General features: G+C 33.9%; 1 protein-coding gene across 1 annotated transcript in view; it reads left to right on the top strand.

Moving 5' to 3' along the window:
- LOC123686426 (steroid receptor seven-up, isoforms B/C) overlaps nucleotides 1-10,333 on the top strand; it is a 53,987-nt gene extending 43,654 nt beyond the window's left edge. Inside the window, exon 5 of the mRNA XM_045626538.1 lies at nucleotides 8,548-10,333. Coding sequence (XP_045482494.1) covers nucleotides 8,548-8,813 — 266 coding nt within the window. The 3' untranslated portion in view covers nucleotides 8,814-10,333. The remainder of the gene's footprint in view (nucleotides 1-8,547) is intronic.
- The last annotated feature ends 2,857 nt before the right edge of the window (nucleotides 10,334-13,190 follow it).

The raw sequence follows: 13,190 nt of genomic DNA, 5'->3' as shown, positions 1-13,190 counted from the left end.
TGTTAGAATTTGAGACAATTCTAAATTGAAAGCCGCTTTCAGACGTTGACGTATCGAATACAAACGACCATTTCGATTCTATTTTTAATCGCAGAAAGTAATTAACTGTAGAATAGCTATGTTAATAGGTTATTTTTTGCAATACGTCCAATTCCTTCAATGGTAATTACGTCTATTATAAGAAGCACGAAGAGCAAGCGCATCAAGGTAGATATATTATTTTGAACATTCCGGATTACTCAGCGGAAGGTTACACCAGAAATAACACTAAGTTGGTGAAATTATGTCTGTATCAACATTTCTCGAAAAAAATAATTAATCCCTTCATGGTTATTGTTCCATGAGATTGGATTATCTTGAAGAAAAGCTAAATTTTTTTTTGCATTGCTTCCAAGTCTATCGCAGAAGGAAGCTTTAAAGTATATTTCAGATCATTCTGATCAACTCTAGTTTCTTGTCTCTGTGTTCCCAAATGGTTTTAAGAGCCTCAACTGTTATAGTTTTTGACAACAATTAAAAATGTTAAGTTCGAGGGTTTAGGGATTCACGGCTTGGCTTGATTTTCAAGCTACTTGGCTTGAGCTAGTAGTTTTCAATCTCAAGTCAAGTTAAATTTATTTATCAAGTACTTGAATCATATCAAGCTACTTGATTTTTAACAGGTTTATTTGATAGTGTCACATCAATAAAAAAATGATGAAATGAGAAGGAACCTTGCAAAAAACACTTTTATTCATTCAACTTTTTCTATAAAAGAACCGAAAATATCACCTTTTTTGAAATAGAAACATAAGTTGAATCACTATAAATCATACCCAACTAAAAAATAAAGTTTTTTAATATTGACAAACCTCCAGGCTTTGTTTGATTTTATAATTTTCCATCCAGGGTCTAAGACACATGAGGCATCTTATAGATTCGTCGCCTAACCTATTGCGGGTTTTTGTAACTGTAAGAGCACCTCTGGAAAATTATCAACAGGAGTTGAAGATGCTGGCGTTGATAAAAAAATCCTTGGCCATTTTGGCCAAGTTTGGAAAGATATTTCTGAAACTACCAAAATCTATCAATAGATTTCATAGAAATGTGAGAAAACTACTAATAACTTCACTCTGGCGAATGCTTCGTTCTCTCGGCTCATGAGGAATACCCTTATTTAGTCTAAGCGCGCACGAGATTGCAGAAATATATGCCGTGCGACGCGTGTATATCAAGCTCAAGTAATATCAAGTAGCTTGATATCAAGTCAAGCAATAAATATCTAAATCAAGTCAAGCTTAAGTATGAAATTTTTCACGAGCTTGATTAAAATGTCAAGCTACTTGGCTTGATGACTCCCTACTTCGGATGTCACCTTTCAATTTTTTCAATGCAAAAAAATCCTCGAAATTGATCAATTCCAGCAGAGAGGCACCGGATGCTACTCAAGAAGTTTCGAACGTATAGATCAGTTGGATGCTTCTACGAGTTTTCAGCTAGAATCGTAAAATTCAGGGTAAAGTATAAGTTCCAAGTGGCGCAGCATGAATTACCAATTGCAAAATGGAATTAGTATTTGATGTCGCAATCTTTCGAATTAAGGCGTGGTGAAGTTGACAAAGAACAATCGAAAGGATAAGTCGGAAACTCGGAACCCTTTCATTAAGTTTCTGTCTGCAACGTAAAATGCTTTATATTGAGAAGTTTTAATTGTCCCGATTGCTATATAGAATTGACGACTGAAAATTTGCATAGCGTGTTTGGATGACGGCATGACTATGACAAGCTATTGAATTAATAATAATTGGCAGCAGTTGTTTCATCTCCTTCGTCTCAGATTCGGGACATTATAATTTCTAGACTAATGCGCTCAATGAATGCTCACATACCGAAGACACAGGTGGTCCTAAGACGTCGAATTCATGACCTATTCAACATATTCGAACCAGCAGAAGAAAATCATGTTTTCAATGCAGAATTCGAAATTTTACTAGTACATAAAGTGTCTGGGATTTTTTGGACATGAATGTCTCAAACGATAAGTTTCGACTCACTTATAAAGAATCAGTCAGCAAATACACGATAACTTTCGAAAGGAAGATCCTAGATACTTGAAATTTTCAGGGCAGGTTCGGATCTTAAAAACCGTAGTTATACTTCATTTTTGGGCGAAATCCGACTAGGGGTTCCGTAAATATGACTGTGCTAAATTTATTTTTTCGGTAATTTCAAAACTCCAGATTCGATCGAGATGAAAATTGGCATTTGGGTGACAATTTGAGGCCTGCTGCAGAATTTTGATCGCAAAGCTAGAATCAAGCAATTTCGAAAAAGAATATAGGAAAAAATTACCCAATAGATTCGTTGCCACTAGGGATTCATCAAGCCAAGTAGCTTGACATTTTAACCAACAACTTGACTTGAAAATCAAGCTCGGAAGAATTACATACTTGAGCTTGACTTGACTTGATTTTAGATATTTATTGCTTGAATTGATATCAAGCTACTTGATATTACTTGAGCTTGATATGCACGCATCGCACGGCATATATTTCTGCAATCTCGTGCGCGCTTAAACTAAATAAGAGGATTCCTCGAGCACCGAGAGACTGAAGCATTCGCCAGTATGACTTTATTAGTAGTTTTCTCACATTTCTATGAACTCTATTGGTGGATTATGGTAGTTTCAGAAATATCTCTCCAAACTAGGCCAAAATGGCCAAGGATTTTTTAACAACGACAGCATCTTCAGCTCCTGTTGAAAAACAATTTTCCAGAGCTCTTACAGTTACAAAAACTAACAATAGGTTAGGCGACAAATCTATAAGATGCCTCATGTGTCTTAGATCCTGGATGGAAAATTATGAAATCAAACAAAGCCTAGAGGTTCCTCAATATTAAGAAACTTTAGTTTGTTATTTTTTTTGATTTTGTTATGATTTATAGTGATTTAATTTCGTTTTCAAATATTGATTTTTTCGGTTCTTTCATACAAAAAGTTTAATGAAAAGAAGTGTTTTTTACAAGGTTCCTTCTCATTACATCATTTTTTTGTTGATGTGATACTATACAATAAAACTGCTAAAAATCAGGTAGCTTGATATGATTCAACTACTTGATAAATAAATACTTGACTTGACTTTAAATTGAAAAACTACTACTTGACTTGAAATCAAGTCAAGCTCAAGCCAAGTAGTTCGAAAATCAAGCCAAACCGTGAGTCCCTAGTGGCCTTAAACTGACGCAGTTGACAATGGCTTAATAATTGTTTTTTAGGCTGCTTTACTGATTTTAAATTCGGCTCTAATGAAGAAGTGAAATGGTATTGAAAGGTAAGAGGAACATTGGAATATATGTGTCACTCCTGATTGTGACTATGTTGCCGAATATGCTCGAATTTTTGAGAAACAAACGGTCCAGTTGACGCAGTGATCAGAAGCTACCGATTTCACGTCCCCGTTTTCCAACAACCTGTCGATTAGTCGATTCCTCTTCCAGAATAAATTTATGCATTTATTTGAAAGGGGAAAACAACCCTATTTCCCGCGCAATTGATTGTGAAAGTTACGATGAAAATATAGAATATAATTCACTCTTTGCAGGAGTGAAACGCTGAGCCCTTGAAGTTTCATAGGCTTATTTGAAGTTCACCCTCAACGCTCGATAGAATAAAAGAAAAATGGATGAGGCAGCAGGAGAGATCAGCGCTGAGGGTGGACGCAAAATCAGTGCCAATTGTCGGGCCTTCCAAATCGAAGAAACAGAAACGAAGAGAAAGTTTTTGTCGGTCACGTATTTATATCTGACGCCACTCGGAAATGCAAATTCGCAAGTTTGTTATGTGGCATTCAAGTGCCGACGGATTTATTAATATTTAAATAATACTTTACAATTCAAAATAAGCGAGTTTTAATGGAGTGAGAATTCGAAAGCGATATCAAATATAATTTGAGTCCCGGACAAAAAGTGGGGCCCCCATCCTTGCCAAAAATCAGATCTGCAAAAGTCGGGAGCTACTTTGTTATGCACCCCTGGCCACCCCGAGCAGTATTTCATTGTGATTTATCTGCACTTCGGTAAAAGAATCGAAAAAACTAGTCCGAATCAATCAGGCATTACTTGAGACTGAGACCTGCAGAAGATATAGGACCAGGGTCGTGGGTTCACCACGCTGAAAGGAGCGGGATGAGGACCACCCCAGTGGCGGGGCCACCCCCCTCTAATACCATCGATTCTGACACTCCAACACCTGATCGATAAAAATTATCATTACTCGAATTTAATTCTTCACACAATGTGAACTGATAGCGAATATTACAACAGGATTATTTCTTGGCACAAGCTCAAGTAGCTTGAGCTTGACTTGAAATCAACTCAAGTTCAGGTCAAGTAGTAGTTTTTCAATTTTAAGACAAGTACTTAATGAATAAATACTTGACTTGACAGTGAAAAACTACTACTTGACTTGAACTTGAGTTGATTTCAAGTCAAGCTCAAGCTACTTGAGCTTGAGTCAAGTAGCTTGCATATCAAGCCAAGCCATGAATTCCTAGCGCTCATTTTCTAACTAAAGTTTTTCTCATTTCTGTTTTGTCAATTTTTAATCTCAACGTCACAATAATAATAAAGATTAACGCTTTGAGGGAGCGACCATTGAAAAATTAAAATATCGGACTGGTAGAAACTGCAAAAAGAGCAAAAACAGTACATTGATACATTCCTCCTTGTGGAGCTAGATTACTGGCAATATAATATTCTCATTTCACGATATTTTTCCCAAAATAATTGATTGATATAATATCAAGAAAAACACATTCCTACAAATAATAAATATCTTAGTAGAAGTTATCTAGAACAAATTTTTGGACACTGATTTCATTTATAATTTAAGGTTAAATTCGATCAAGTAATGAACATGAAAACATGCTCTTATGATAGAGATGCTCAGTATTTTATGTATTTGTAACAAAATTCACTTTTAAATCGTTCAGTTCATTTCAAAGTTAAACCTTATGAGAATTATGGTTGTCCCTTCAAGAGAAAGATTCTAATCTCAGTAATATGAACTTTTTTGAACTATAAACATGAATTATATCACTATAAATCATGACAAAATAAAAAATTATAAAAAAATATAGTTGGAGAAACCTCCAGCTTTGCTTGATTTCATAATTTTCCATCCAGGATCTAAGACACATGAAACATCCTATAGATTTGTCGCCTAATCTATTGCGGGTTTTTGTAACTGTAAGAGCAGCTCTGGAAAATTGTCTTTCAACAGGAGCTGAATATGATGGCGTTGATAAAAATCCTTGGCCATTTTGGCCAAGTTTGGAAAGCTTCTTCTGAAACTACCAAAATGTAATTTTTCACGAGCTTGATTTTCAAATCAAGTAGTTGGTTAAAATGTCAAGCTATACTTGGCTTGATGAATCCCTAATCTTGACGAAATGATGTATGTTCGGGAAACGAGCGTTAGAAAAGTAGATGATAAGTATCACGTTTGCTTTTAAGTCACAGTTCGTCTCTCGAAAATCCAAAGTTAAAAATTTGACAAAAAATATCGTATCAGCATCACTTTGGATTCTTTAATATTTTCATCTTGTCTATTACGTTAGTTCATTCCAAAATCTCCAAAATAATGGAGAGAAAATTTTGGGTGACCACGAAAGCTTGATAGGTCACATTTTGGGTAGTTTTCTGTTTTTTCTACGCCACTGAGCCCTCAACTGGTATCTTGTGGAGTTGGTAGTTTGATACGGACGCTGTTATTGCTTTATGCCAAGATAAGATTATCTCCTTATAATTTATGCCTTTTTTAGGAAACACTACTGCCTGACACCGTATATCGAATTTCATCACTCTCCCCCATTTATTTTTTTTTCTACGTTCCCGAGAACGACTTATTCTATGGACTTAATAATTTCACGGATATAGATTGTGGATTGTTTCGAAACGATGGCCTCAGCGACCCCAAAAGAGATAAAGAAATAATATTTCATCATATCTGCCTAGTATGAAGAACTTTAATGAATTTGATTAACGAAGCAGATAAAGCTGTGAGATTTCGCCTTGAAAAATATCTGTTTTGATTGAGAACGATCGATCAAAACTCTCGGCTCTCTCATGAGATATGAACGTTTGTACCCATAACTTTTCCATACGTTTTGATCTTTAAAATAATTATCATTGCCAATAACACCGATTACGAAAGTCGATAATGTTCGATTCGAACTATTTTGATTCACTGAAACTTTCCTGCGTGAACTGGAGAATCATAAGTTCATAAAACTTTTGAATCCTTAAAAAATTATTTGATCATCCCGGAAATTTTCACAGTTTACGTTTTGGAATGGAAATCAAAAATCGAATAAAAAATCCTTTACTCGAAAACTATAAAAGATAACTAGACAACACTATCCATGAATGAAGGTTGAAAGTCAAGGAATCAAAATTTAGCAGAATATTTCCCTCCTGTCAAGAATTCTATGTATCTGGAGAACAATTATCGAAAATTACAGCGATAATTGCATTGTAGGAAGCGAAACTGCACTGCGATAATTGTTCTGTTCATAGATGCATAGTTTCTATGCATCTTACACAGTTCGAATCTATGGCAATTCCATTCTACATCAGTTTGACAAGTAATGTAACAGTTCATTCGGGAAATATTCCTCCGAATTACACTCGTGCATCAAAATGACCGGATAATTTCGCATTCCAGCGTGTTTTCTTTGAAAAACTGCATTCGGTCATTTTCATTTTTGGAGAAAGAGCCCTCCACCTTCGGTGTCGGGCTCTTTCTCCAAAAATGAAAATGAACTCATGCAGTTTTTATGACAACACGCTGTCATGCAAAATTATCGGTAATTTTGATGCACTTGTGCAATTACCTACGATAATATCTCGGTAACTTCGCAATACACATAAGATTTTCTATCACTCAGTCCTAGTCTTATATTCACTAAGGAAAAACTACGCAACTTACAAAATATTTCCCCTCAAGATGGCAATAGGGGTCAGCAACACATAATTCTGAAGGATTTTGCATTCCTATATATAAATATGCTTAAAAAAATGCATTTGGCGTTTATATTCATTAATCATTTAAGATTCTTAAGAATGTTGTGATCAAAAGAGGCCAATTGAAAAGTCTCCGGTCTACCATAGTAAAACACATTTGTCTTACGCTTCAAAATAGGCCTCAGTTTCGGCGATTACTTCATTGGCACTAAATTTCCTTCCAGAGAGCATTCTTCCATTCCAGCGAGGTCTGGGAACAGGAAAAAGTCGCTGGGGGCCAGATCTGGCGAATACGGTGGATGCAGAAGCAATTCGAAGCCCAATTCAAGCAATTTTGCTATTGTTTTCATTGATTTGTGACACGGCGCATTGTCTTAATGAAACAACACCTTTTTTTTCTTCAAATGGGGCCGTTTTTTAACGATTTCATCCTTTAAACGATCCAATAACGCTATATAATAATCGCTGTTGATGGTCTGCCCCTTTTGGAGGTAATCAATGAATATTATACCTTGCGCATCCCGAATACTGATGCCATAACCTTGCCAGCTGACTGTTGTGTTTTTCCATGCTTTGGATTCATCGTGTGCACTCCACTCAGCTGCCTGTCATTGGACTCCGGAGTGGAATTATGGAGCCACGTTTCATCCATTGTCACATATCGACGCAAAAATTTAGGTTTATTGCAATTAAACAGTTTCAAACACTGCTCAGAATCACTAACACGTAGTTGCTTTCAATTGATTGTGAGCTCGAGTGGCACCTATTTTGCACACAGCTTTCTCATGTACAAATATTCGTGAATGATATGATGTCCACGTTCAGATGATATCTTCACAATGTCTGCTATCTCTATCAACTACACTTTACGGTCATTCAAAATTATTTTGTGAACTTTTTTGATTTTCTCGTCGGTGACAACTTCTTTTGGGCGTCCACTGTGTTCTCCGTCATCGGTGCTCATTTCACCACGTTGAAACTTAGCTTCAACTGTATTTTCAGAAAGCAATATTTTATCAACACACGAAATTATTCTCTTTTTTTCATCTTTTTCCAAATAAAAAAAGTAGCTTCATTCACAACGCAATATCTCACAAACTAATGATCGGAATGCTGTCAAATTTTGACACGTATCGTTTGAAGGTTGGTACTAACTAGAAATCATATGGATTTAATACTGGCACTGCCATCTGTGCATCAGACCGGGGATTTTTCAATTGGCCTAATATACTCACGAATTTACAATGACCAGATATTTTTATGGGGCTACCCTGTATGATGAAGAACTTAGAAAAAAATTGTCCCCCTAAAGAAACATTGACCTACATTCGGCTGGATTATTTTATATCGGCCATCCTGTATGATGCAAACCTTAGGAAAAAACTTTGGACTTAGCTAAAGCTCAAGTTTTTCGTTGTACATTCGTTTGAAACCTTAATATTTTCATGTCTAAAGTTTTTTGCCAGGTTAATTTGTTTCAGCTCAAAATACTCAAATAATAATTTGTATTTGTTGTTTTCATCATATTTATGTTTTTGTTTTCAGATGCCTGTGGCCTTAGCGATGTTGCTCACATAGAGTCCATTCAAGAGAAGTCCCAATGTGCCCTGGAAGAATACTGCAGATCTCAGTACCCAAATCAGCCCACCAGATTCGGAAAGTTGCTGTTGAGACTGCCAAGTCTGAGGACAGTTAGTTCTGCAGTAATCGAACAATTGTTTTTTGTTAGACTTGTAGGAAAGACACCAATTGAAACACTCATCAGAGACATGCTTTTGTCCGGTAGTAGTTTCTCTTGGCCGTATATGTGATACTTGAAGCTATACTAGGTGCACTAGTCAACTTTTTCTTCATACGTAGGTGGAATTTGCCATTGCGCAATAAGTGCCAAAAAATCATGACCTTAAATGGACACATTCTGAGCAAAGTTAACTCAAGCGTCACATATCAAAACAACGGGTCAGGAAATCAGAGAATCACATATTTTCAACATTTATCAAAGGATTAAATTATTGACGCTGAGAAACATTCTTGTGCATCAGAAAATAAACCAAAGATTTCGAGTCTTTTCGCTCGAGAGAAAAATTCAAGTGTTAGCAATATTTTTATTCTTTAAAGATAAGCTATACGAGAATTTGCATTTCGAGATAATCAACTTTATTGGCATCTATGTTTATCATCTTAATATTTGACGCAACAACTTACCTATCTAATTATAACATTGAAAAATAACTTTGACATGGCTGAAATTATGTGATTTACTTAATTTTTGATTGGGGTGAAGACAGAATAAGACTAATCGTAGAATCAACCAAGTGTGGCTCCATCAAAACAAAAAAAAAATGTTCCTTTTTATATCGAATCAAATGAAAAATGTTAAATTTAAAATTAGCATTATTGTGTATTATTAGACCACTTATACATATTTTATTGGAAAACTGTACCATATGTATATATAACAATAGTTATACATCCTCGAAATGAGATTTTATCTTACTTGCCATTATGTGAGAATTATTTATTCCACTGAAATACACTGCATGACAAATTTCTAGTTGTTGTTTGAAAATTTTGTATAAACAGCGAACTGATATTTTTCTCCTACAATATCCCAGTTTAATTTCGTATTTTTGTTTAAACTCATGGCATTTCATCTCGGGTGTCATAATATATCTTAGTCAATTTTGTTTTTTTATGATTTGTGGTTATTTGTTATAAGTTGTTATGATGTTGTTATGATTGCAAACTTGTCTTAAATTTAAGTGGCCAGTTGATCTTATAATCAAATCTTACATTATTTCTGTATTCCTTTCATATACAAAATATAATAGAAGTTATTTTCAAATTCCTGAACAGAAAAAAAATTGTAATGGTCAGGAATAGTAATTGGTGAAGAGTTGAAGGTAATGAATATAATAAATCCGAGGCAAAATCAAAATAAGGCAAAAAATGAATTTTACTGCAATTCATTACCTTTATTGGTTTTTTTTTTGAATAATTATATTACTTCTATTTAACTTTTATCGGAAGTACCTGAAAAATACTTCAGTTCAAATATTGTGTCATAAAATTATTTACCTAATGCTATCGAATTCTGACTGATATTTAAATTTTAAAAGACCGGTAAAATTTTGAATATTTGTTAGTTATAGTGCAATTTATATATACTCGATTCCTTGTTTATGTTTTTTTTTAATCAGGTTTTGCAAATATGTAAGTTATTTTCGAAGAAATCGAATGTCAACGAATATAATAGAAAAAAAAATGATTTCTTACAATTGTAAAGAGTTGTACATATCTAGAAAGTTAATAAACATGACTGTATTTATAATTCATCGTATTAATTATATACCCTTTCCCCTCAAGTTTCTTTGGATGGTTCTTTATTTTATAGCCAGTGCCATACCACTTTTTTTCTAGTTAGTACCAAGATTCAAAAAAATACTTGTCAAAATTCGAAACATAAAGTTAAGTATGAAGAGAGATATTGTAGGTTATGGGGAAAAGGATAAAAACGAGTCTCGTGTATTGATAAAACACTATTTTGGGAAAAAATAATGTGCAAGGCAAGCAAAACAATGGATAAATATAAGTTATTCAGTGCTTCATCGTCAAGAACATTGAAAAGGTGTTAAATTGAGTTTGAATTTAGCTCTGACGAAGGAGTGATTGAGGTTGAAGCCTATTTCGAAAGCAAAGACGGATCTTCCTACAGAAAAGCTATTGAAAAGTTAAAAGAAAGCTGGAGTACATTTATCACTGTTAAAGCTGGCTATTGTGTTTGCACACGTATAAAATGTTCAAGAATGTGTGTATGTAACTTAAAACATATAAACACTGAGGCAGTTTTTGTGGTTTTTTTCTTACTCACTATGCTACTTGAAACAATGATTTCAAAAGAGATAAATATATAAAAATTTTGTCTTAAGTTTCCTAACTTTTGATGAGCAGTGTATATTCTTTCGAGAGAGCAATAGAAAAGATTAAAAACATCAAACAATAAAGCATGTGTCGATAAATGTACCTACAAGAGCACAGATAAAAACCCCAGCAAAAAAAGTGTAGTGATTGATTTGTGTATTTGTTTAAAGAATAAGCTGACATATTCATATTGAAAGGCTTCTTCTTCATCTGAATAAAATATTTTTCATCCTTCCTTTATGCCAAAAGTTGAAGACATATATAATTAAATCTCAAAATAAAGAAGAAAAGCACCAGAAAGGAATAATAAAGGTTTTTATTATATACGACATTATTTGATTAATAAATTGAAGGATGAGAAGTGTTATAATGCTCATTAATATATGGTATAATTTTCACAATCTCTATCCAAAGCTTTTATCTGGAATGACAAGAATTTTTTCATTGAATAATATTGGATCGAAAATCAGTTACCTACATCATTTATAATTTATCCTTTTCATTGGAGAATCCTATCCAAATCAAAATGGAAATAAACAAAGAAAATAATGAGAAGAAATGAACAGTAAGTTGGTATAACTAATTGAATCTAAATTATCAAAAATTTCTTGTCTTTATATATCACCAAATATAAAAACTTGACTATAAGTTCGAAATCAACAATCAGAATGAATAGTCCATATATTGGTTGCTCTTTTATTGCCTGAGTCAAGCAAATTCAGTCGCACAAAATTTTCTAAAAGATTTGAATATTTGAAACTAGCTCCTGCTTACAAATTCGTTCATGTGAAAGTCTATTTTTAAATGACGATAACTTTTTTCTTGTCCATTCGATTTGAATGAAATGGAGCCTAAATATTGATCCAAGCTGGGCATAATCTACCCATGAAACGTAAAGAAATCGAAAATCAATATTTCCCAATATTACCGCGTACATACACACAAACAGCCAAAAATTTGGAAGAATCATTTTTTTGTGTTCTCTGTTTTATTACCTTTAACTGGCATAGGGTTCCAATTGCTTTATTATATGCAGTTATAGATACCTCTATGGAGTCTGGATAGGAACAATTGTATCACACTTTCGTGTTTCATTAAGACAGAACGAGCCAAGACGGTCTCCCAATTTAAAAAATACGATTGCAATGTTTGAGTCGGCGCCAGAACATTCGTTGCTCTGTTTTAAGAATTTTATTGGTGTCAATTAAAGGTCAATTCAAGCTATTAAAGATTGGGAATACAACAAGGCATAGATTGCGTCATTCAGACCAGATAAAGTCAGATTTGTCTCATAAACTCCGTTGTTAAAAACAACAAAAACAAATTTATTCATCGATTGGTTAAACCAGATGTTGAATAAATATCGAAAAAAATTCGGGGAGAGTAGGCCACAGCATCAGAATGAAGAATTTTTTTTAAATGTATTACGTCGTTTATTAACTACAAAGTACAACCGATCAAATAATGAACCGAATATTGTAATAATAAACATTCCCTTGGAAATTGTTCCTTGACACAAATGAGAAAAATTCATCAATATAATGTATTTTTTCATTGAGTTTATGCACACTTTTGGTTCAGTGCGGTATAGCAATCGATTGTAATACAAAATTTTATAGAAAAAACTCTAGTTTCTGAGAGTTTTGTAGTCTTCCCATTTCAAAAAGTAAAAACTTTCTAGGGAGTCATTTTTTTCCATAAATCGGAAGAATTTTCAGAATCCAAGGTTATTTTCGGTTGGTCATGTAGAAATTCGAATTTCAGCTGATGCAGAAAACCTAGCTCGACCAGACTGTGAATGATGAATGATTAAACTTCTTTTACATCACTTCCGATTTTCAGGTCGAATTGTCGACCCTCCTCAAGTCAACAAATAGATGTGTTACATATTTTCCTACCAACTGCTAATAGCTTTCGCTAATAGTTTTTCTTTATACGCATTTTCTGGGCTCAAATTTGTCGTCAGTTCAAAAATGATTAATGAACTTCAAATTACCGAAACGGTCGCAGTTAGCATGTTTGCAGAGGTGTCATTTTTACCGGACTTTCATTAGGACCAGCTGTATTCATTGAATGAATAGGAGTAAACGGCTATGCAGTTGACTGAACAACTAATCGAGAATTCGAACTAAACTACAATATTGCCACACTTGATTTCCGAAACAAGAAACATTAATTTTTAATTAATTAATATTTTATTGTTAGATATACAGGTTTTATATGAATGTAAAGAAAATCACGTTTCCATTGGTGTGTTTTTCTTCAAA

Source organism: Harmonia axyridis, chromosome X (assembly GCF_914767665.1).
Source record: "Harmonia axyridis chromosome X, icHarAxyr1.1, whole genome shotgun sequence".
Classification (NCBI taxonomy): domain Eukaryota; kingdom Metazoa; phylum Arthropoda; class Insecta; order Coleoptera; family Coccinellidae; genus Harmonia; species Harmonia axyridis.
The sequence above is the reverse complement of the archived record's forward strand: the minus strand, read 5'-3'. Positions and strand labels throughout refer to the sequence as shown.